General features: G+C 37.8%; 2 protein-coding genes across 3 annotated transcripts in view; one reads left to right on the top strand and one right to left on the bottom strand.

Moving 5' to 3' along the window:
• The window catches only part of LOC113493145 (whirlin), a 71261-nt gene that overhangs the window by 42494 nt on the left and 2894 nt on the right, over positions 1 to 25873 (top strand). The window contains exons 15-18 of the mRNA XM_026870968.1: positions 9156 to 9257; positions 23937 to 24017; positions 25208 to 25474; positions 25646 to 25786. Of these exons, the coding sequence (XP_026726769.1) occupies positions 9156 to 9257; positions 23937 to 24017; positions 25208 to 25474; positions 25646 to 25786 (591 nt within the window). The remainder of the gene's footprint in view (positions 1 to 9155; positions 9258 to 23936; positions 24018 to 25207; positions 25475 to 25645; positions 25787 to 25873) is intronic.
• On the bottom strand, positions 1860 to 6325 carry LOC113493274 (uncharacterized protein K02A2.6-like). Of its 2 annotated transcripts, none has more exons than XM_026871169.1 (2): positions 5176 to 5268; positions 1860 to 4813 (listed from the first exon to the last, which is right to left on the bottom strand). In XM_026871169.1, the coding sequence occupies exon 2, from the start codon at positions 4663 to 4665 to the stop codon at positions 1933 to 1935; it is 2733 nt and encodes a 910-aa protein (XP_026726970.1). In that variant the 5' UTR covers positions 4666 to 4813; positions 5176 to 5268; the 3' UTR covers positions 1860 to 1932. The 2 variants fall into 2 exon arrangements, with proteins under 2 accessions (XP_026726970.1, XP_026726971.1); XM_026871170.1 differs by having other exon boundaries at positions 4721 to 4813; positions 5176 to 6325.

Below are 25873 nucleotides of genomic sequence, written 5' to 3'. Positions count from 1 at the left end.
GAAGTACGATAAAGATAAGGTGTACTCAAACTAATGTACCTATGCTCCTTAATCGGCCTACATGAGCAGTGCTACTGAATTGAAGTGTGGCGTTTATGTGATATATCGTTTAGTAGTATATTCAACGATGAATGGATACTGGATTAAAAAAAAATATTAACTGCTTTTGCTTAAATGTCATAGTAAAATATGCATGATCAGTTGTTATGCATCATAGGTAAATTTCAAAGTACACCCAAATTCATTTGAAATGAACGCAAAAATATCAACACAATCTATCATTCAACAAATCTAATTATTTAATCAGAGTAAGGTACATGCAGTAAACTTTCAAATGCTAAAAAAAGATTTAATGAAACAGGAAGCAGGGAAGGTATAGGTATAATATTTCGATAACTGCCAAGAAGTTATAGTGTTACTTGCGTGTAAACCCGTATTACTTACCTTTGCCAACTGTTGCGGCGAAATATCGATTTAATAAAACGACCACTTTTCACCAAGCCCTCCCTTGTTAATTAATGAGCGCTAAAGGCTAAACTCGAAACCATCTATAAAGCGTGACGTCACAAGTCGCGGCAACCGCCATTTTGATACGTCATAAAGATAAGTTGAACTTTCTCTAGGACTTGCGTCAAATCAACTTTCCTTTGTTCAAGCTAATATCTTTTAAATACATCTAAAATAATGTGCCTTCTGCCAAAAAAATATTAATTGAAACATGCGATATCAAATTTTAGGCCCCGCTATTCATGACGGTAGCCCTGGGAAATTTAATTAATATTATCGGGATTCGGGAAGATAAAAGCGATCATTTATTAATAAATATAGAACTCCTTTTAGAAATAAAGCAATGAATGAATGATGCTCAATAACAGCGAGGGATCTAAGAAAGCGGCGGCTTTGACGGCGGAGAGCTTTTTCCTCCCTCAGAGTAATTAATTAGGTGATATAAATAAGTATAATGTACATTGGTATAGACACTGCTCAACCGAGCGATCCCGAGCTTGTTGTGTAAGCACGTCTTGTTTGTCAGCCTTCAGGCACAGGTATCATTAGATTTACCTTTCCGTTTGAAATAGACGAAGATAAATGAACCCTCCGCTTCTTCTCCACTCAATGTTTATTTAATGTTTTAACAATAGTTGTTTAGGATGACTTTGTGTACGTTTGGGCAGCATTTGACTTCGCGACTTTAATGTTTGGGATAGACACAAAATACCATGTATAAATGATAAAAACCCCTCTTCATTTGACAAAGTCATTAGTATTTTAGGAGTCCATCCTTCGGGACTACCGTTGTCCACAGCTAAACTTAATAAACATTCGTAGATTTAAAATACTTCCGGTGAGTATAGCCACGGGTGCGCCATAAAATCCAAAGTTAAGAGGGAGCCCCTTAAACAAACCGTAGAGCGTGGAGCGGTAAAGCGGTGGAGCAGTGGAGCTAGGTAGGGCGTGCGCGTCCCAAGGGCGGCTTAGGGCGGTTACAGGCGGTTTGTGATATCAGTGCGCGGCGCGCCGGGCGCTCGGCATGTCGTCGCGCCGGCGGCGCCGCGTCGCCTTCCGCGACTACGTACCTATGGACGTGCGCGCCATGGCCAAGGTACCATAACCATAGCTCTAAACCAACACCATACAGCTATCACCATCTCAATAATACCCAAACCCCACAAAAGCTTCAGTATCATCGTCTTTCAATTGTTTTTGTTAGGTTGATAAATAATAGACGTTTGCATAGTTCAAGCTTCTATTTTCAATTGCCGCCATTCCAAATCTGGCGCGTCGCTCCTCACTTAACCACAGACAACACAAATATTTATAATCATATGTAACACCTCCACCCTTAATTATTACAGATAAACTTACTTACTAAATTATATTAAACAACATATCAATAATAATCTTAACAATCTTATAATATATTTTCTTACTTCAATCATCATCAAACCCATATCTCTTAACCGGTTTGCGTGTACGATTACTAGTTCGTATATCCCGAGTAATAGGAACCCTAGGACTACCCGTCTCCTGCACCTTGGGCATATTTAAAGGTACACTTGACGTTGACAAGGGTTCACTTGTAACCAAATCACTTCCGTCTGTTTGCGTGCGGGATGTTTCCTCGACCAATGCTTTCGTCAAGCTGGTTCCGTTTGTCCGGTCCGGTTCTGTGTTCGGCGCTCGATTATTGTCCGAAGGAAACACGAGAGAAGAGCGAGAGCTCTTAACAGGCTGAACTGGTTGAAAGTTCCTAAAGTTTGCATCTACTAGCCTAGCTGTCCTATTTATCACTCTTGGTTTTAGTTGGTCAATGTGTCTATGCACCTCAGTGCCGTGGATAGATTTAACATTATAATCTGTACTACCTGTTTTCTCTATAACAGTCCCTGCAGACCACTTGTTTGAGCTACGGTATTCTCTGAACCATACAAGGTCCCCCGGATTAAACTGTCTTGTGACGCCACTCGATGTAGCTTCTACTGTCTCTTGGCGAGCTCTAATAAGTGCCTTCTGGTCTGGTTTCAAACAATCTAACCGCATGCGCAAGTTGCGCCCTAATAACATCTTGGCGGGGCTTTCCCCGGTTGTATAGTGTGGTGTGTTTCTGTACGCCAGCAGAAAACGACACAATGTGGAGTGTACGTCGGATTTCGATTTAATCGCCTTTTTAATGCTCTTTTTACAAATTTTAACAGCGTTTTCCGCTGCCCCATTAGAAGCTGGGTGATAAGGTGCCGAAAATATATGTTCTATACCATTATTATTTAAGAATTGCTGAAATTCTCCACTGAAAAACGGAGGGCCATTATCACTAACCAATTGTTTAGGTAACCCAAATCTCGCCCACATCTCTCGTAATTCTTTTATTACCGCTTGCGATGTGGTGCTCAGCATTCTAATAGCTTCAATCCACTTTGAATGTGCATCGACTACCACTAGATAAGTAAGACCGGCTACCGGTCCTAAGAAGTCTACGTGTATCCTGGTCCACGGTCGATCTGGCCACGGCCAGGCGCGGGGCGCATGCGCAGGTGGTGCGTCCGCCACTTCAGCGCACACGGTGCAGCTGCAACATGCTGTCTCTAGTGCCTCGTCTATTCCCGGCCACCATACGTAACTTCGCGCTAACGATTTAGTTTTGACTATGCCCATGTGACTCTCATGAAGCTCAGCGATCACTTTATTCCTACACGTACTAGGAATTACTAGCCTATGTCCCCACATTACACACCCTAGCTCAATATATAATTCCTTTCTACGGTTAAAATATGGTTTTAATTCTTTCATTTCGACCTCGACCGGCCAGCCATCGTTTATATATCTGGCTACTCTGCTCAATACACTATCCGAAACGGTTTCTTTTTTTAACGTTTGATAATCTAATAACAATGCTTCCGCGGCAAAGTGTAAATACGTTTGTTCAGGTGTGTCTAATTCTTCACTAATAACCCCTTCTTTATGAGTGCTAATTAACCTAGACAAAATATCTGCCGTGTTTTTATCTGATCGAATGTACTCTATATTAAAATCGTAAGCTGATAGTTTAATGGCCCACCGCTGTAAACGACTCGCCGCCGTGTTCGGTATTCCTGCATGGGGCCCAAAAATTGTGACCAGCGGTTTATGATCTGTACGTAGTGTAAACTTTCTGCCATAAAGATACTGATGAAACTTGTCTACCGCGAAAATTATAGCCAAGGCTTCTTTATGTATCTGGCTGTAGTGTAACTCCGCGGCAGTGAGCGCCCGCGATGCGTACGCCACAACCCGCTCGCTGCCGTCAGACGCGCGCTGTGCCAGCACGGCCCCCAGCCCGCGTGCGCTCGCGTCGCATGTTACTATGCTCTCCAGCGATATGTCAAAGTGTGTCAATACTTCAGTACTACATAGAAGTTGTTTAATTTTATTGAACACATATCTATGTGTTTTAGTCCATTGCCAATGTTTACCTTTCTTAAGTAATTCGTAAAGTGGTGTAATATGAGTACTCAAATTCTTAATGAATTTTCCATAGAAATTAACCATACCGAGAAAAGACTTCAACTCTGAGACGTTAGTTGGGTCGGGCATAGATAGGATCGGTTTTATTTTATTTGCATCTACCCGTACGCCATGTTTATCAATTATGAATCCTAAATATTTTACTTGGCCTACCATAAACTCACACTTTTCTTTTTTTATTTTCAACCCATTCCTCTCTAAAATACTAAAAACCTGTTCAACTCTTTCTAAATGAGATTCTAATGACTTATTCTTTATTAAAATATCATCATAGAATATGACTACGTCCTGCACGTTTTTAAAGAGATTCATCATGAACTTTTGAAAAATGCCCGGACTGGAAGAGAGACCATAAACGAGGCGATTGTATTTAAAAAGTCCTCTGTGTGTATTAATTACTGTGTAGTTCCGAGAAGTTTCATCCAAAATTAATTGATTGTAAGCCTGTGACAAATCTAGCTTAGTAAAATAATGATTGCCACTCAAATTACTAAATAAGTCCTCTACCTTCGGGACCGGGTACCTGTCAACCAGTAAAGCCTTGTTAAGTGTCACCTTATAATCCGCGCATAAGCGTATTCCACCGTCTCCCTTCCTCGCTATAACTAGCGGTGTGGCCCAGTCGGACCGTTCAACGGGCTCGATGACGCCGGCGCGCAGCATCGCGTCTAACTCAGCATTGACCCGCGCCAGCAATGCATAAGGCACGGGGCGCGCTCGACAAAATACTGGCTCGGTCCCATCCCGCACGCATAACTTGACTTCTTCACCGGTATATTTGCCCAACGTGCCATCGAATAGGTTGTCATGTCTGGAAATGATATCGTTAAACATTTTATTTTTACATAATTTAATGTGGTTACATCTAGTAAATTTTGGTATCTCAATATTCAATTCCGATAACCATTGTCTACCTAGTAAATTAGTAGTACCCTTATCGATCACATAGAGATCTAGTTTCTTCATATTTTTCATATATTGCACATCAGTCTCTAAATACCCTATTGGTTGAATGACAGAGCCATCATAAAATTTTACTTTCATTTTACATGGTTTCAAAGGTAATTCTTTAAAATGCTCCTTATACGTAGACTTGCTTATACAGGATAACGCAGAGCCTGTATCAATCTCCATCGATAAGGTTTTATTATTAATTAGAAGCTTTATACACACCGGTTTATAGTTGGTTAGTGACATTTGATACATCGGTTCCTCGTTTGTACCCTCAACGTCTTGCTCCGAGCCGGAGTTGTCATCCATCGCTGGCTCGCTCAGCCAGTACGCCGCGTCGGTAACGTCGTTGCTGCGTGCGGTGCGAGCGTTGCTGCGCCCCCCGCGCGCCATGTTGCCGCTCCGCCATACACCCGCTCCGTAGGCGCTCGACCCGATCACGCGTCCTCTACGTGACCTTCCTCGCGCGCCATTATTCCCGCGGTTTGAAATCGTAGATTTTATGCGACGATCAAATTCTTTTTTTCTACAAACTCTTCGTAAATGGCCAGGTTGTCCACAATAACTACATTCGAACTCCTTGTACCTACAGTTATGTGCCCCATGACCGTTGACCCCGCAGGCTGAACATTTATTGAGTTCCAACTTGTGTATTCTCTCGCTTAGTTCCCGGCTGGTAGTTTGTTCCTGCGTTCCCTCTACGGCCCCGGCGTCCCGCTCAGCTGCCTCCAGAGTATTGGCTAATACTAGCGCTTTTTGATAATCTATGTTATCTTCCGCGAATAACCTCTGACGTATATATTCGCTACGTAACCCGCACACAAACTGATCCCTCAAATTTTCTTCTAAATTGATCTTGAATTCACAATAACGTGACATCTTTTTCAAATCTGCCACGTAATCAGCTATCGTTTCTCCCGCTGATTGGCGTCTTTGTCGGAACCTATACCTCTCCGCGAGAATTGATGGTTTCGGCTGTAGATGTGCTTGCAGTAATTCCACCGCTTCTTTATATTTCAGGGTTGATGGTTTTCTCGGGCTCGCCAAAGTAGACAGTAACTCATAAGCCGGTTCGCCGATAAGAGCTATTAATGTTGGTAACTTCAAATCTTCCGCTATTTTGTTAGCAACAAAATACATTTCGAGACGATCGACGTACGCCGACCAATTCCCATTTTTTATGTCAAAATCTCGAACTTTCCCAACAGACATTTTTAATCACCCCCAAAGCACTATACCACAATAATTTAAGACTTTATTCTGCACCGAATATCGTTCCGTTATCCTCGTCGCCACTGATAAATAATAGACGTTTGCATAGTTCAAGCTTCTATTTTCAATTGCCGCCATTCCAAATCTGGCGCGTCGCTCCTCACTTAACCACAGACAACACAAATATTTATAATCATATGTAACAGTTATGTTTGATGTTTACTGTGTTTGTAACATTAGAATGTTCTGACGCTTACGTGAGTAAGCAAATAGTATGTGTGGATTCGAATATGGATATTTTGTGTACATGCAACGTAATTATAATGGATTGTTATTAACATTGTGGATGTGTTTCAACAAAAGCTAACAGAGTAGCTGTCACGAGACTAAAGCTATTGTTATTCTTATGTATTTGGAAATTGATCTTTTTTATGTGGAAAATGATTGAAATGTCTGACACAATCAAAGTTTACCACAACGTTATTCGTACGTCGGTCACGAAACTACTTACTGGTTAACCCGCGAGCGTCATGACGCTATCGCCAAATACGTGATCCAATATACTAAAACGGCCTATTTATACTAGATTTAATAAATTCTTAAATAAATATTGAAGTGTAGCAATAAATTCCTAACGCCTGATATTTATTATGGAGCAAACTTAAGAGAAGCTGTAAGAATTTGTGTAAAAATCGACATTGCTTTTACCTCTTGTGTTACATCCAATTCTGCACAAAAACCTTTCTAAGAGACACCATATTTCAAAAGAGCATGATAAATGAAATGGGAAAAGCTACATTTCCATGATTTCGTATGATATTAATAATTTAAAGCATACGATAAATCCCCATATGGCTTTTAGTTTGAAAGGTGTGAGTAACTTCAACGCAGAATTGTCCTGCATAATTAATACATTTCTACAACAACGCGTGCTCTCATTTATGACGTTAAATAACGTAAAACGAACCTTATAATTCAGGTTTTTGTCCATGACGTGGAAGGAACACAGTCATTCCGTCAAACAAACATATATTCGTATGTAAATGCTTAATAATATTACGTTTCATACTCTACTTAAATTATAATAAATGGGTCGTTGAAGTCTTCTCTCGGGGGAGCCATTGTTGCATTGGATGTTGTCGCAAGAACTCGCAACCAACAACCAATGTTTGTAACTATTATACAAAACAAAAACAACATCACTAAGGTACTTTGAGTGTGATATTTTCTAAAAATGGCAACACATTCTAGAATCTATTAGATTTTACTTGCCATCGTTGATACACAAAGGCGCCCCTGGTGTCATTTTATTGAACGAACGAGGAAAATCCGGTATCCGTGTCCCTGCAGTCAACTATTAAGATAGCGGGAACGGACTTAACTGTCACATTTTAAGTACGAACCGACTTGAAATGTGACAGTTTAGGCCTGGCTTACTGAGACCGCGACATCTGCCTGCCTTGATATGGAAACGGACTAATGATAATTCCTTAAATTTCCAAAAACAAGGCCGGTTTTTCCTCAAATCCAATTTAGATAACTATATCATTCAAGAAAATGACAGCGTTTTATGAAATTACATACGCAATTACTTCTAATGCAAATTAATTTGCCAAAGTAGTATTATCTTTCGTCTTTCTTTTGTTTCACTTGGGCCATGAAAAGCTTGCCCGTTTTCCTCCTACGTCAGGTCAACACAATCTTTAATATTAATTTGGGAGCAGCATTATTTTATCATGTTGATTTGAGACAAAAATATATGTTATGTCGCATAGTTTTTGTTGTAGAGTATACAGTAGAAAAATAATTGAAACTTAACGTGCTAAACCTTTCAATAAAGTAAAACTAAAAAGTAAACATATTTGGGTCGCTTTCATTTTCTTGTAAAAGCTTAACTTAGACTTTATCGATTGCGTGTCTAGTTATTATAGTAACACGTATAAACTATTGCGTTCAATGACTCGGTTTAGGCCATAACAGAAGGAGTTGAACACGATATTCAACACGCCAGTGTCAATACACTTTGTAACAACAACTGCAAAAAGAATATTACTTTAAAAATCTCAAATCTGAATTACGTAACTAAAGCACTCAAAAATAATTAAATCTCTCTTGTCTCATCCATATTATAATAATAGTCGGGGCCGAAAACTACACGGAAGATTGTATTTAAAAGAGAATTATCATAAAATAATTGTTGTTATGCAACACATGATACGAAAAATAAACATATTCATTATAATAAATACAATATAATTTGTGAGAATTCAGAACTCACGCTTTATAATTCGTTAGCGAGCTTTTGTTTTTGTGTTACTTAGAACAAAACCAGTTTGAATAATAATGATTTGCTTCAGTTATTTTACGATATGTTACTTACTCTCATTTTCAGGGTCTTATTATTTGTAGTCATGTCATGATTAAATAAAGTAACATAAAGTTAATTTCTTATTATTTGCAAACCTAGTAAGACAATGTATTAGTAAGATATTATGTGATATGTGTATGCGATGTCTGACGTATAGCACCTTTAGTAGAGTAGTGCTACTATAGCGACGAACACTAACAACCCACCACATCCGCGTGGGGTCGGCGCCAGTCGAAATATAAATAGCGTGAAAAATCAATTGCATCGTCGAGACAGTTGGTCATCCCTCGGCCTGCAGTTTAACCGCGAGTCTTCACTGTTTCACATCCCTTGTCTCTGTAACTTTTATCTTAGCATTTTTATAACTGATAAACCTTTTATTGTTTGTTGTTTATAGTGTAGACGGGACTTTATTGTGTGCTCCACGTAGTTACGTAGCCTTGCTTGCCTGTTTCTTTCCTGCGTGTACAATGTGATGCATGTTATATTTTCTGACACGGTGCTGTCTGGTGTATTGTTGTTTGTTGTACCAATAATAACGTAATACAGAGTTGTTGTTATGGTATTGTTGTATTGTACGATATTTTCATCGTCGGAGGAATAAAGGTAGTTGTGTGTGCAGGAGTACGAGGAGGAGGGCCGGCGCTCACGACGTCACTCGTCTCCGTGCAACTCGAGGGAGGGCAGCACCACGGCACTGCACTCGCAACACTACGATGATTCCGTAAGTTATTAGTCATAGTTCACAACGATTCTTCAACGTCGCGTTGTAATTATGTTTCAAAATAGAACACATCCAATACCAAGAAATACATCAGGGTACTTGTACGAGGAGTGCAGTAATGTGTAGGAACATTTGCTACAATTTACAATGTCATCGAAATTGAAGACCTTTTAAAGTTTTACTGTCAGATAACGATGTTTTCAACTTTATGACTACTTTTATTATTATTTGAATACCAGAACAGAACTTCACACATATTCGACGTATAAGTATCTTCATTACAGACATTTACCAACCTAACATCTCAGAATCTTTGTTATTTCCATGACCTTTGCTAACTTTAGGTAGAAATATTATCTAACTTTGTTACCAAGAGGAAATACACATATAAAAATAATAAGAACATAATTAATAACTTGATCGTTAATAATAGAATGGTTTCATCCAGATATTAATCTCATTGCTTCGGAAATATACGCGAGTTGTCGATAAACGTATTTTCGACATCGGAATGACGGAATAGAAAAACAACATTTTATTCTTCTTACTTTTATGTTAGGTACGTCTTTGATGATATTGCTATGTATAAGTTCGGTACTGGGGCACTGAAGAGTTTTGTTAGACTAAGCAGTAACTATTGTTTATATGTATGTTTATACATTAGTTAGTGGATACCTACCGAAACTCATTTGTAACAGAATAGTTTGGCGCTCTGCCATGTGCCAGCCCCTGACACAGCCATCTTGATCTCACAAGTCCATCTAAACGTATATGAAATATTACTAGCTTATTTTTAGCTATTGCTATTGTGCCAAAGGCTTAATTTTAGGTTGGTATCATCTGTTTTTACTATAACAAAGTAACAGTTGCTTTATAGCCGTATACTTTTGATGACAAGACACGCCCATTGGTGTAAACGTTGAAATGCGCCTAAGACAAGTATTAAATAGGTTAATTAATTTTTTATAATTGTATTAAACAATAATAAACAATACATCAAAACGTATTTATTTTTAAAAATATTGTATACTTATCGAGATTCAATTAACTTAATCTAAGATAATTAACGTCAGTCTAATTACATAACATATGAAATACGTCTAATACAAGCAACCTGAAGGAAATTACACACATATAATGTAACATCTAATGTTTTTGTAGATACCTGCGAATTATGAACACAATAACTAACCTTTTTAATAGTCTTTTCTTGCCATTAAGTATTGGACATCTATGTATATTAATACTGTCAATCCTTTCCCACAAAAAGCCTTTTTGATGACATTCACTGGCAACACTTTGACTCTTTCTGTAAGAGCTTCATACTAACATGCACATTATTCGTATATCCATGTTCCTATTCATGTTAACGCTCTTCAGGTGTTGCAAACGAATTCGGATATAAGTATTATGAGAATAGTGTTCATTTTCACTTGAGTATCTTGCTCTACTTTGCAAAGAACTGTCTGCGAATTTCACCTTACAACATGCCGAGGACTGTATGAACAGGCACGTGTACAGCATCCCTATTGATACACGTCACATGTTCTTTTTCCGTAACAATACCTTCACGTGACATTAACCCTTATCAAACCCCACTCGTTTAAAATATTTTATGCCCTACAGCGGACCATACGTGGAAATAGAAAGCAATTTGCGTTTACCGTATCGACTGGTTTTTTTTTTCAAACAAAATGTATATTTTTGTAACCGTTCAATTTGCAATAATCTTACAAATACAAGTCATTTCGTTTTCTTCTTAATATTGTATTATGTTTTTGTAATAAGAGCTCGAAAACAGGTCCCAATTCTGAGGTTTAACGGACTATTAATGCTGGTTACCGTTAATACTGGTTCTGAATATAATTTGCTTTTGTAAATATTTAGACGTCAACGTAATACAATAACTACGGTTTAAGATAACAATTACCCAGATCATTAAGACGCCGTAACGCGTGGCTGCAGATATTTCGTAAGCTTTGCAATTCACGCTCAATTGTTACGAAAATGTCCTTCAAAAACCTTGTGTAATTGCTTAAACGGTGAACATGGGGTTGTTATGCCATTGGCTAGGTTTAAGGCTAAATTATACCTAAAGGCTTAGTATTAGGTCATAGTTTCTCTTGCAGCGAGCGGCGTAACTCCTCGGTAGCTTTAGTCAGGTCCTTGTCATGGCGCCGCTGCTTGCCAAGTTCTCCGCCACAATCTTCGAGGTAATCCTTGGGCGGCTCCACAGGATACTTGCTCCCGAATTTTGGTCGCGGAATCCTTACTCGCTTGACGTCACCCAACCAGCTCTCCATTTTTACACCTGAATCAACCTGGAAATAAAATAAATCGATTATTAGAAGTAATTCATAATAAAGTAGTACGAACATGCAAATGCTTTTAGTCTGTAAATACTTTCATAACGGGTTTCTTGTGCTAAGAACCGCAAATCAATTTAGAGCTACAATCATTTAAGTATAGGTTTGATATTAGCCGAACGGTAAAAAATCTATTACACCAACTAACTAGGAAATTGTTAGAAATAATGAATATAAAGTGATTTAATCATATCTGATCGGGTAAATACTGGTTGTTCTAAAAGTGGCCACACGCACTACTTCTGGCCGCAATTGGCCAACAGTTGTGTAACCAACGATGGTCATTGGGGGAGTGGTGAAATACCACTAAACAGCTTCATCTCGGCGCCAGGCGTAGGCGCCACGTTGTTAAGAATTACGGTTGTCAGAATTATGCAAAATGTAGCACATTTATACGAGTATGCATCATACTATAGCTTTAAATATATAGATAAGTATATTTTTTTTTATTCTACTTTTTGTTGTACAGTAAAGCAAACGGCGACCTCGGTGTTAGTCTTGTTAAAAGTCGGAGTAATTAAAACCATTTTGTTCTCACTTTTATAAATGTCAGCTTGTTGATTGCAAGGTTTACCTACTAATGGCTTTGAATGCATCGTGTATTGTTTTTCTATTTACAAACTAATATCTTAGACAACAGTACTTCGTTAAGAATGGTAAATATTTACATTGCCTGCATATCGTATTTCGCACGAAGAAGGCCTCCTTATACGACATCGCATTGTATGGTAATCGCGTCTAAATTGTTCTCGCTTGGTGCGTAGTATTGATTAATAACTAGTCTGTCGTTCCGCGCATCTTAAACGCAAAGACAAAGATATTTTATTGCACGAATAGCTTTCTCCAGCGAAAGTGTTGCTAAACGCGGCGGCATTATTTCTGTGTGACGCTTTCAAATACGATTACTTGCTTATTAATAGCTATAATATGATTAATTTGGCCTTTCGATTTAAGATAACATTATTTCATATTTCTATCATTCGATAAGCGTGATAGACACTGACAGGTTTCCACGGAAACGAATTTCTTATTCTCATTTCAATGACTTTCGAATTTAATATCTAAAAGATATATTACATATAAGTTGCGTGCAAGTTAGTGTTAGACGATGTCGTAACACTCGTAATATCCGAGAAAGCGGTCCGCCGGAATCAAATGCACTTACAGGTCCGGTAGTTGGTACAAATCGTGACTCAGAGCCGTGGGTGCGAGACACAAACGGACATTCAGAGATCGTTTTGAGAACGGTTCCCAGCTTCTGACTCAGTGACAGTAAAAACAAAAAATAAACATAATAAACATGTTACTGTGGCTTTATGTTACGGAGGCATTATAACAGCGATGCACACGTACCAATTAAAATTAAACAAGCTTGGAAAAAATATACAATAAGGAGAAAAATTGTTACATATCCTGAGATTCCTAGTATTAAAGGCATATTATACTGTAAAGGAGTTTCTGGATGATAAAACAAGCGTTAATTTAAATCACCCTGCCTAAACAAACCATAATAAAAGTAACAACTATAATTAATATTATACAATTATTATTTATGGCAATATTATTTTTTCTGAATTGCTATTCTGCCCTCTTCCTCTCTCCTATATTTTTTGCGTGCCCAACAGGGTCCATATTGAACTGCTATTTATTTTCTACCATCTCTGTAACATATGGAATGCAATAAATGATTGAGTATTGAGTATTTAGCGCATCGTGGAAAACTTTTGAGTCAAAATAATTTTGTTGTTACAACTTACATCACTATAATCAGAGACACATATTTCCCGAGTATATCTTACTATAAGTAAGAACAGATATCCATGTACAAAACAAACAGGCTCCGATATTAACAATACGAGTAACCGTTGCGCTCGAGAGGAGCACAGACTTGCCGGAAGTGGGACGTCGCGTGCGCATCGCCCACACCTTTTGTCGTTTGCCCGTAATAATTGTGCATGTAAATAAAGGAAAGTACATTATATAGTCTAGCATTATGATTATGGATACGATGCTGCAGTTGAATAACTTTTGTGACGCCCGTTTCTTATCGAAACGATTTGTGTGTCAATACGAATTAGTTGTTGCGTCTAAACTACCGAGAACGGTCAATCATTTTGAAATAGATCTTGTTTCTTTCGTATCTGAAGCAAGGTTTTATAAATCTTTAGATTGGAAGGGGCTTTGACATTTCTGCTAACACGAAGATCTTTGCGAGGGCATTATTTGTTTATAGTTTTTGTTAGACGTAAACGCACATGTTATAGTTTAAGTTCAATACTTTCTTGCCTTATTTCAGTTTAATGACCCTTCGGAATTCCAACGACGTGTAGTAGTAATTAGAAGATACTAGTCGATAGCTCATTACCGTGTTTGTTCTAAATCGGTTTTGTACGTGACGTAAAGTAGCTCGCAGAGCCCATTACTATATGGTACTTTCTCTTACTACTTCATGGGATTGGGTGAGACAGATATAGAATTTCGATTACACGAATGATTTGAATAGAATAGAATATTGTTCTTTTTTTTTTTTGAAGAATATTATTACCATATGTGTTACATAAAATGTGTCTCATATTTTCTTTTTGAAGGTAGTTCTTGGAAAGGCAATAAAAGAAATAATTTCGCGGTAATTGAGCAAAGATTTTGACATATCGGAGCACACGTCGAAGTGATTTCCAAATATAGATAGCAATGTCACAAACCCGACTCCTACGCCACACGGCACGTACCTCAAATCAGATTCTATCAACTTTATTACTTCAGAAACTGACCAAATCTTTTATGACTAATGATGACGTCACTCAAGGTAAGTACGATGGTCCTACTTGGACAATTTAGGCATCATTGTAAACACAACTGACCCAAGACTGATTCAAATGTCACGATACTTTCGCTGAGAAACGAGATTGTAGCACTATAGTAGTGCATTTAGGTGAGTGTGCTGGATGTATCTATGGCGACGTGTGTAATGTACGTGTCGTGACAATTTAATACCGTTACTTGCGATATTAGTGATAATAAACCACCGTTCTACTTGGCGGTTCCTACGAGTCGCATCTGTGGAAGTAGGTACGGGCCGTGTCAATCACCAGTTTCAATAAGTAAATTCTCTTTTTACGACATCCAAATATCGATTACAATGAAATGTTTGCGGTTTACGTACGTAATGTACTTTTTTCTTGTCATACAAATGAGTTAATCTTCGAATACCATCATACTTAATCGTTAAAAAAATGTTTTTAAATGACATTCGTATTTACAGCTCGCTAATTGAAATCTGAACGCGCAGCGGCGATTGAAATCTTTTAAACACTGAAATTGATTCATAAACGTTTTGTTAATAAGAAAGTAACATGTAAGTCTGAGCGCTTAAATGGGAATCAATTAAATGTAACAGTGTAAATCCGTGCATTGTTCACCAAACGTAGACATGTTATTAGTTAATTACATAACCAGAACACGCTATATTCTCATTAATATAGGTCGGATTCGGGCGATAAAACACTTCTTATAGCGGACACTGTAAACCCAATTTGCATTGTGTTGACCAATTACGTGCAGGAAGCTGAAAAGATTGACCGTCTATACAGGAAGGCTAGGGTGTACTAAATGTACTGGTATGGTCTGACCCAATATTTCCTGCAATTACCTGCCGTTTCCCGTAAACTCGTCGTGCCACTTTCTACTTCGTGTTTCTGTAAACGTTTTAAAATGTCAGACTGTATTTGTAATGTTTATTTTTACTTTAGCTGAGGTTTGGACTCAACAGGCTGTTACCACGGTAATATTATCATACTGTCTTATCACCTGGTTTAACGGATTCATAAGTTCACACATGTTAATGCTACTTTATGATAGGCAATTTAACTTAACACTTCCCAGAAACACGAAACCGTTAACATTCTTAGGACCTCTTGAAGGTAATAATAAATTACAAATGTGATTGCATTAGGTTTATAAGCTCATCAATTTGATGACTAAGTCATAATACTCAATAAACATTTTCAAGGAATCTTAAGTTTATCTGTATACGTGTATAAGACTGTATAGTCTAGTTAATTTTCAACCGCCTATCTTCAAAAAGGAGAAGGTTCTCAATTCGTGTGTATTTTTTGGTCATGTTTGTTTCCTCAAAAAAATTAGATTGAACTAATATTTCGACGGAATAATCAGATTTTTGATTATTTTCTTATTTAACGCGAAAAATCTATCCTTTAGTCCCATAAAAAAACACCAAATTCGGTTCAGATTTTTTTATTTGGTAAAACAATATTTTTTTTGTAAAAATGTATATAAATAAAGGAATAAAATGAGCAGTTGAAATCAGTTTTAATTGATCGTGTGGCGCATCTGGACACTAATGCAACGGACGTCGCAGTGTCACGCACGGTGCCCGCGACCATGAATGATGTAGTAGATACTGTCACTCAGCAAATTGGAAATTTAACAAGCTATAGGTAACAGCTAAAGATATGAAATTGATTTCAAGATATCTTTAAGTAATTAAATTATTGAATAACAGTTATTTCGCAAAGTAGAAAGTTAGATATCGGATGTTTTATTGATAAAATCGTCTGAAATAAATAATAAACTGTCATAATGGTGGCCTGTTAAATAATGACAAGAGAGTAACGTTTATCGTGATCATAAATAAAGTGGTAGGCAGTAAATAGTTCAGGGGTTGTAAACGACAGGCTGTCAGTCGGTGAACGTCCGCTGTGTTTGGCTAGCGGGACCGCGACGGTATGTTATCACGGCTCCCACGCCACCCCGCTAATTGCCAGCCTTGTTTGTACACACAAACCTGCTCACAAGCCGCAGCCTGCATGCTCATTTGCCTATATTGCCTATCTATTATCCATCGGCTATCGTCTGACTCATTTCTATATTCTATTCACGGAAACACAATGTAACAGGGATTGCCCTATTCGATGCTGTCGCTATTACACTATTATCGCTTATTTGGAATTGTTAAATCGAGTGTCAAGCCTGTTTTACGGAACATGTGACTTGAAAATAGATTTGCATACAAATATCTTCTATCAATGTTTCTAATATTAAGTTTCTAATACCTAATAAGGTTATATTGCCATTGCCACAAGTATCCAACGCGACTTTGTTTGCGTATGCATCTGTCGTCGTAAATTACTTAACATTTATCTCAATCAGTTAATTATTTTTTCCATCAATGCGCGACAACTTTCACCTATCATTTGAAGTCCTACTTCATAATTTAGTGCTTTGTTATCTATCTTAAGAACATTAACTGTAAAACGCATCAATTTATTGCAAATTGTCTAACCTACGTACTTTCCTAAGCTGAATGGATCAGATCACCTTTTACGAACCCATTAAATAACAGATTTCTAGTGATCTCGTGCTTGCCGCAATACCTTCGTGTTGGTCGTTCACTATTCTGACCTGGAGGTCGACATTAATCTCTACCTACACCGCTTTCGCGTACCGTAACCACAATACATTCGTATAATGTATCAATAATGGGGTTTCGTCGCAGTTAATGTTCGCGTGCATACCAAATGCATTTACGTGAATAACTTGACTGGTAATAGTACCTAATATAAATCAAGTAAACGAGAGAACGGTTGTTTTTCAAAGGGCCGGAAAAGTGTCGGTCGTCCGCGTCGCTCCAGACCAACTGTATAAGGAAGGTGTACTGTAACATTAACCCCTTTACGAGGCACGGCTCCGGTTCGTGATCTCGACGATATTTCTCGTGTCGAGTAATCTCGTGATACAATAGAAACTACGGACACATCGATTCTAAACGATAACATACATCACGTACGTACATTAAAGACATATTTATCACTATGAATTGATGTATTAAGGAGATTGCATATTCTAAACAGTGACATAAGCCATAGTGGTTAGGTAAAATATTGTAGATCTTTACTGTTAGCCATTGTTGCGAGTAAGCGCGTTGTATTGAAAAATATTTATTTTTAACATGAGTGAGTCTCCACCAATAAGAAAAGGCAGACTTAAAGCCACACAAAAAAACAGTAAACACTGGCTGTGTTTTTTCTCCTAACTTGGGTCTAATTCAACCAAGTCTTAGTAGAGATCAGATAGGTACTTACAAGGTACTGGTACCAAATCTCTCCTAGCAAATTGTACACGGTAATAGTGCTCCACTCCATTCCAATCGTAGAAAGCGTGTCATGGAGCTTCGTCGGCGGTGTAGTAGATGATAAAAAAGTGCATAATTTACAATAACACAATAGCAATACAGACATCTCTTCAAGGCCTTCTGGCTCGAGCTGAGTTGTCCTTGTTGGGTGCAGGCAGTCATTAAACAGAAAAATATTTTACGAAATACAAATGAGATTAGATAACCTGACTCGGTAGTTTTTATTGCCTAATTTCGTTCCAAAATCTTAACACGTATGCATTTAAAGTTCTAACAACCTTTGTAGTGCCTTCATTGAAATATGGCAGCAATTCGGTTCGTGTTGCGGTAAACAACAATCGAACATTTTTTCATCTCAATGATAACATCAACTGGTGAATGTTCTGCAAGGTTTTAAAGCGTCTGTGTACTCCGTTACTATGATCAAGAGATATATAGTTTTTTGTAACCTCACATGCTGCTTTTGGGTATAAGTAAATCAACAGTTTTAAATTGGTCCGCTTGACGTTACACGTTGAAGAGTAATCTTACTAAGTACTTCGATAAACAGACTAAAAAGACAAAGAATCAAGAGAAATCACAATAAATAAGCAAAACAAAATCTGGTGAGAGCTAATTGCAACACCGCTGGCTTGAATTTGAAGGGTTATCTAAGTGAGTTTTATAAGGACATTATTTAAGCGTGCAGCTGTAGCTGTGAGCGGCACATACATATTACACGGCGAAGTAAGACAAGGACCATTTTTTCTGTCCGTGGCCCGAAAAGAACCGGCCGAATGCAGGCTGAACTTGCTCTGATGAATGTGTTCTGAATAACGAACTAACTTGACCACATGAGCGTTCTTCTCGTTAATACACTTTAGAACTTGTATTCAAATTTTAGACCCCTTACAAATAAATTAATGTAAGATTATGGTTAATAATATTGGGTAGATTTTCTGAAACCGTTAGCTTACATTCGAATGAAATTTTAATTACCCGTAAATATTACCAACTGCCTACAGTACAGGTTTATCACATTCAAACATAACAAAGTACAGTAAGACGGCACTTTATAATATGTTTTACACTTCACGATGTATAATTATCCAAAAACAAAAGGTAACTACGATCGTATTGTTTTGTTTACACCGTAACAAAGCGATGTTGCAAGCGGATCTTACGACGTACATTTATTTAAGAACAGTTTTTGACACAGTGGCCTCAATGGAACATTTAACTTACCTGTCACGGTTATCCTGTTGACAGCGAGCACTGCCTTCTATTTGTAAACAAGCCAGAAGTGGTGTGGTTGGGTGAACGTGCACATGTATCGGCGCTCGGAGCGAGACTGACCGCCGGAGCAGAGCGCGCTGGAGCAGCCGCCACGCCATACGCCAGGCAGCCGCGGCCGGTGTGCGAATCGAGTTCACTTGATACTCGACCAGCTACGCAAGCGTCGCCTCGCTTCGAGGTAGAATTGCTTGTATGCCACAGGCAATGACTACGGCCACCCACGCACTCCGTGCTCGATTTGTAGTCAATAACATCCCTGTCCCGATGAGACTAATCGAACGTTATGTAGGACAAACATTAGTAGTTCTTGTACCAGTAGTATGCAATATGGTACAAACAATATTTATCCTAGTCGTAACGTGTTAAGTAAAATCAAAGGAGGCTTAAACTTTTTACACGTATAATACATGGGTAGTTAAGCAGAGTTTTAGTAACTACTATAGGCATATAAAATTGTGTTGAGGCTGTATAAATGCTAAGTTAATAATACCTGTTATCTCGATCTTTTTAAAATAATTAAGTAGCAAAGAACAATAGACGAACATATTTTTATATGTAGACACTTTGAGACGCAGATCCAAAAAACAAAATAAAACAACTGTTGTTTGATGTAGTCATGATCTCATGTTGATGTTTGATGTTGATCAAGTTGACATCAACACTGTGGATTCCGAAGATATTTTCGTTGATCAAACACAATGGGGTAATGAACAAATCGTCTTAACAACTCGCACCGTTAGTTCCCACGCGGACATCAGTCCAAAACTGGACAAACCGGAAACTATCGAGCCAACCACCTGCGCTTCCCATGTCTTGTGAAGATTATTATATTTTTTTACCACTTCAATCACGCCGACTTACAAAACTTAATTATAATTCTGATTTATATATTCGCTATTGTTAGAATAATTAGAATGGGCTCAATAATATATACTGTAAGTACAAGGTGTAATACATTTTTTATTGTACTACTTAAAAATTATGTCCGACTGTCTACTCCAGTCAATGTGTTTTTGTATCGTCGATTTTACATAAGCTTTTATAACACCTGTTTCTTAAAAGCCATTTGCTAATAAGCATTCATTTGACTTAGTTACATTTTTATTATAAGTGTTTCAATATCATTGTATAACTTTGAACACCAACACCACTTATCTGTATGAATAAGGAAATGTGTTAAAAACAAAGTTATTAAACATCTTTGTTACACGCTCCATCCATTAAGCGCTTGTTATGTAAAATGGATTTGCGCTTTAAAAAAGGATTCTGAACGAAAGTGAAAATTGTTGCGTACTCTACAAATGCATTGCCGAATCTACGTGTTCCAGTTTCAATACTATTGTCACAGATTTCTTTCTTTTGTCCATTGTAATATGCTTATTTTCAAAACACGATTTGATTTTTCTATGAACAGTTGTGTATGTTTTTCTGTGAAGAAATCTCGCGGTGCGCCAAACCATTGCAGATGTTATGATGGCAAGTGTTTTGAGATCACTTTGCGCCACAATATTATGATGCACATTGAATTAAAGAGAAGTAGTAAAAAATTACTGCTCAAGTAATTCATTACATTACTGTTGTGTTATTTGACATCGGAGAGTTATTATTGACCACACACGTGTTCGCTACATTTCATGCTATCGTATGACAACGTCAGAAAGTCTGTAATTCGATCCACCAAGTATTTACACCGTTTAGTGAAGCGTAGTTTGCAGTAAGTAAAAGTGAAATTAATGTCAGTTTGTTCGAAACAACGTTACATTTAGTTTCACTAATAGGGCGTGTCTTTGTCTCTAAGAGCTTTCACGTTTTATGTACAGCCTTTGATACCTATCGCAAGAACGTCAGAACTATGGGTTGTATAAAAAGAAACCTATATCAAAATTGCCTCAAATAAAATCTTGTTCAGATCTTATTATAGAGTCCAACACACTTTTCGGGGTTTTTGTAGATAATTCAACAAAATAGAAAAAAATATGTACTTATTTTGAACATATAATGAAATTAAACTTTACACACTGAAGTGAGTGACACTGAAGGTATAATGTCAATTGTACCAGCATATAGATTTCGTTTAATAAAACAAAAAGTCCGCGGTCCCGTTAGGCATAAAGAAGGGTTGCACAAACTATATTATAGGTAATACAAACCATAGCAAAAGTATAAAAACATTAACGTATGTATACACTACACAGCAAGTTTAATTTGGCTCCCAGCCAACGGTAACATCACAAGCCTTCATACCTAGTCGTTCACTACAATACGTTATCTAATGAGCAAATTTCATTTCCAAAGTCATAACACCTAACGGATATTATGATTAGAACCATAGATAATGGAGTTTCGTTTATACTTTAGACTAACAAAGACCGTATCGTTATCCCATGACGAGATGATACCTTTTGAATTCAAAATTAACGGTTCCTGATGTTTCTCTTAGCCGTAATCAACTATGAACGAGGAAGTCTTTTATGTATTGTAGATGTTTTACTAAGGTTGTCCGACTTGATGTATTAACTGTTCTTCAAATTCGAGTTTGTTCGAGTTTTACTTAACAACTCCAAAAGAGCCGTAAACGTCACGTCCTAAAAACTCTCAACTCGTAATCTCGATGGAGCCACCATTGTAACGGGCCTCATACATTTACTCTGTTTATAATATTACGTATGATTATGAAAACAGATAGTGTAAGCGTGATCTTACAAAAACTACGGGAAAGGTCAAAACAAAGTATAAACACACATGTTTGAAAAAGTCTGTTCATGCGTGTCATCACGGTGAATAAACGAATTACGATTAGTTACAGATACAATGCCGCATATGGCATACATACAAAGAGATTTGTGTGTTAAATTGCAGACAGAAAAACTAAAAGACAAGTTACGTAATTTAAGCAGTTTCTTAATCCATAACTATAAAAGTTATCGGTATTTCAACCGTGAGACTCGCCATAATCGTAGTTTCATTTGTAGGCTGTGTAACGCGACAACTTTCCATCATTTTAACTCTACTATTACTTACCTCCATCTTAGAGCTGCTAGCTCAAACAACAAATTATGCTTTAGACGACAACCCTACCTTATGGCTTATGAAAAGTACATTTATTTAGTGTAAGCTTGCACATCTTAAACATAATTGTTATCATAATCATTATAGAAGAAAGCAACAAACAACATGCATTAGTCACACAACAAGAAACATGTACTACAAATGTAAAAGTACATAGATTAGTACAGACCTTTATCTTGGTGATGATTAGTAAACTATTAAAACATAATATTAGTCCACATGTCAACTACACATACCTAAAAAAAACATCAGATAAAAGAAAAAGAACATCCTACGTTTTACTCATTACAACTCCTGGTATATATATAACGGCAATAAGTTACTCTTCCACCTACTTATCTTATGCAGCATGCAACTTAACGCATGTTTTATTACCATGTTACGAAGATGTCAAGTTATCAGTCTCTACATATAATACATGTATTACACATGTCCCGCCACTAGCACCTGTCGATTCTTACTGTCAAAGCAACAAACACGATTTAAGTATATTTACACTATTGAATTACACATACTAAGTGTGAAAGTAGTTGTCTGTAAAATTTATTAGATTAAATTTGTTGGAGCTAATCCTAGAAAAAACATTTATTTTTGGCGCAAAAAAATATATTTATATTATAAATCTGCAAAATAATTTCGGTCGTTCTGTCCTATATGCTTTTGCGGCTGAAGTGCATTAACCTGACCGACATGGATATTGTATACCTACTCCCTCCAAGTTAGGGCTACTTTTTGCCAGGATATGAACAAAAAGCTAGAGAAGCCACGGTCAAAATCTAGTGATAAAATATAGCTAGCTAGTCGTCGGTTCGGCTGCTAGTATTCGGGACCAACGCGTGTTGGGCGACACCGGCCGATGCTATCTCATTATTTATAGAAGACGCTAACGAGAAGCACCGTGTCGCCGTCGCTTGTAGATTTGCTGCTAAATAACACGCTGGACTAGCGAAAACACTAAACACAACGATTTATTAGGTACACTACGGAACTGATGAAAGTACCGTGTAAGCACAAATTTTCGAAATTTCCCTGAAAAAATCTGAATGGTGTTTAATTAATACATTTTATACATCTGTATCGTTACTCGTCGAATTTGTCCAGGTGTTCATACTCTCCCGTCCTAAAATAACTTTAAATCAAGTATCCTGAATATGAAAACAGTTTATTGAAATGTTCGTCGCTGTGAACAACTCCTGAATATATTCTCACCAATAACGTTCTCTACTATTTTGTTTCATGCTATCTTTTGATAACCCTCTTTAGGACCAGGTATGTATGTTTATTTTTATTCGGGAAACAACTTTTATAATGTTTGTTAAATTAAGCAGCGTGTGGTGTAAGGGTATAACTGTCGAAACAAATAAAGGGTTAGTAAATAATATTAATTAAGGCTTGGCAAATATTTTTAATTTAACATTAACGTAACTAAGTAAAATTTAGTAGACAGCTAGCGACAGTAGTGTTTGCTATTTTTCCTAGTAGGTTCCTAACGTTTTTGATAGAGTAACCACAAACTTATTCGATATAGCTGTTATGATGTAACCCTACATTGTGTACAAGTATAGTATTCAGATCTGTAAACCTACTACTTCTTAGAATATTCGCATCGGACTGAGTTGTGAATCTTTTAGTTGGATATGTCCAATATTGTTGAGTTAGTTTTATGCTAGATGCTTGACAGTCACTTGAACATTGAACATGACAATAACACAAGCGGGCTGCAGTTAGGTGTGTGTGAGGGTTACCGGTTAGGAGTCGCGACATAGCTAGTATGTCGGCGGGAGAACGATCTGGTCCTGAGTGAGTGTGATGTTTCAGTGCGGCTATCTCGAGGGGCTGCGCTCATCACTCGGTGGCTGGACGCAGAAAGTTAAATCATGGTACTGGGGACGACCTCTAGTAAGTGGCCCCGCCGGACTGACCTGCGAACTGCCCTAGCACATTAACGATTCTTACATTTGCACGAAATTTAAAAAAAAAAACAATCTTGATTTTTTTATTATTGGAAGTTCTTGCTTCGAATACAAAACGATTGCTTGGTGTTAGAAAATTATTGAATTATTGTATGTTTTCACTTTTCTTATCGTTGCACTTCATTTCGGTGTTAATTTTATTAGTCAGACATTTTATTTGACCCATAAATATTTTTCGAAGTAGTGACGCACTTATTTAAAATTTGATTTATCATTCCGGTTATTTCATTAGCCTGTAGAGGTAATATTGTCTTGAGTGGATCGAGCTAAAGTGCTGCATGAAAATTTAGTAATAAATTAAAATCATGTCATAAATATTTAATTTTCAAAAATCAATGCCGTATAAAGTTCTTTTATTTGTTTTTATGAACATTGAATCTTTTGTTTTTGTCTGTAACTAGAGCATGGTGGCGTTACTGCATATCAAAACTAAAATGCGTTTTACTAATTTCTGTTATAATTTATTTTCTAGTGGTCGTTCATCTTTGTTGAGTTTTCGTTGTCTTATTCAGTTGGTGCCCGCTATAATTCTAACTGTATCTAAATTCGCCTACTCAGGTAGGTAAACGGGATAAGAACTCTCTCCATGATACATTTGACACTTGTAAAATAAACCCACTTTGAACCACGCCACCGAGTGATCGAAACGCATGAATCCAAGCCTCTAGCACACATCTCACTTACAGCTTCTCAATACATTCGACGTATAATACTCACTGTACATTTTCGTAACTGAGAGGCATAAGGTCGTAAATCAAGTTTATCTGTATCGCTATCCAGCCGTCGCTAGTCGCTCGCATCAGCCGGCGCGGCGCGCGGCGGCACCACACGCCGCTGAGTTACTGCCCTCTGCCGCCCAGCTACACGTCTCCTCAATATTCTTAGAGCACTAACTTGTACTTAGAGGCTGAATTGAATTTGCTATTTATTAGCATAGTAGAGTAACAAATTTAGTGTGGATGTGTATAATTAGTTATTAGGACATAGGAGTCGGAAGATGTATAAGTATTTTGTCATCGTATTTACTGCCTTAGTTAAGAGAATTTACAGTGACTTATTGTGAGGCTAGCATTGCAATGGTATCAAACGTTATGAACAAGTATAAATTGTTTATAGGAGTTAGCACACAATTTGTCACGAAGTTTCGACATGAAAGAGGATAGTGGTGCGTTGTTGGAGGAGCGGGGCGGGATTCGGCGGCACCAGTCGATGCAGCGGCTGCAGCACGGCGAGGCGGGCGACGAGGCGCGGGCGGCGCGCGTCGTGCCCGACCACCACGGGAACCTGCACATCACCGTCAAGAAGACCAAGCCCATCCTCGGCATCGCCATCGAGGGCGGCGCCAACACTAAGCATCCGCTGCCCAGAATCATTAATATACATGTAAGCTCAGTCCTACCAAACAAAAATCTCAGCCGTATGTTTCGTATCGCCCTGTAAATCGATGACAATTAGTCTTAACTTTTGAAAATTTACGGAAATAACAAGAGTTTGACTTGATTCACAACCTTTCTGAGTAATAATTAATGGCAATTTCTGGTGCTCAAATTCTAGGAGCACGGGGCAGCGTATGAAGCTGGTGGGCTAGAAGTGGGCCAGCTGATCCTCGCGGTGGATGGCCACCGGGTGGAAGGACTTCAGCACCAAGACGTCGCGCGATTAATCGCCGAGTCGTTCGCGCAAAGGGACAAACCGGTGAGTTTCAATCAATTTGAACTGACTACAACAAATTGATAGACAGTTTGAATAATATCTTAAACCTATATTAATGACCAACCACTT

The sequence above is a fragment of the Trichoplusia ni genome, chromosome 4 (assembly GCF_003590095.1).
Source record: "Trichoplusia ni isolate ovarian cell line Hi5 chromosome 4, tn1, whole genome shotgun sequence".
NCBI classification, from domain to species: domain Eukaryota; kingdom Metazoa; phylum Arthropoda; class Insecta; order Lepidoptera; family Noctuidae; genus Trichoplusia; species Trichoplusia ni.
Note: the sequence above shows the minus strand (reverse complement) of the source record. Positions and strands in the feature narration are given on the sequence as shown.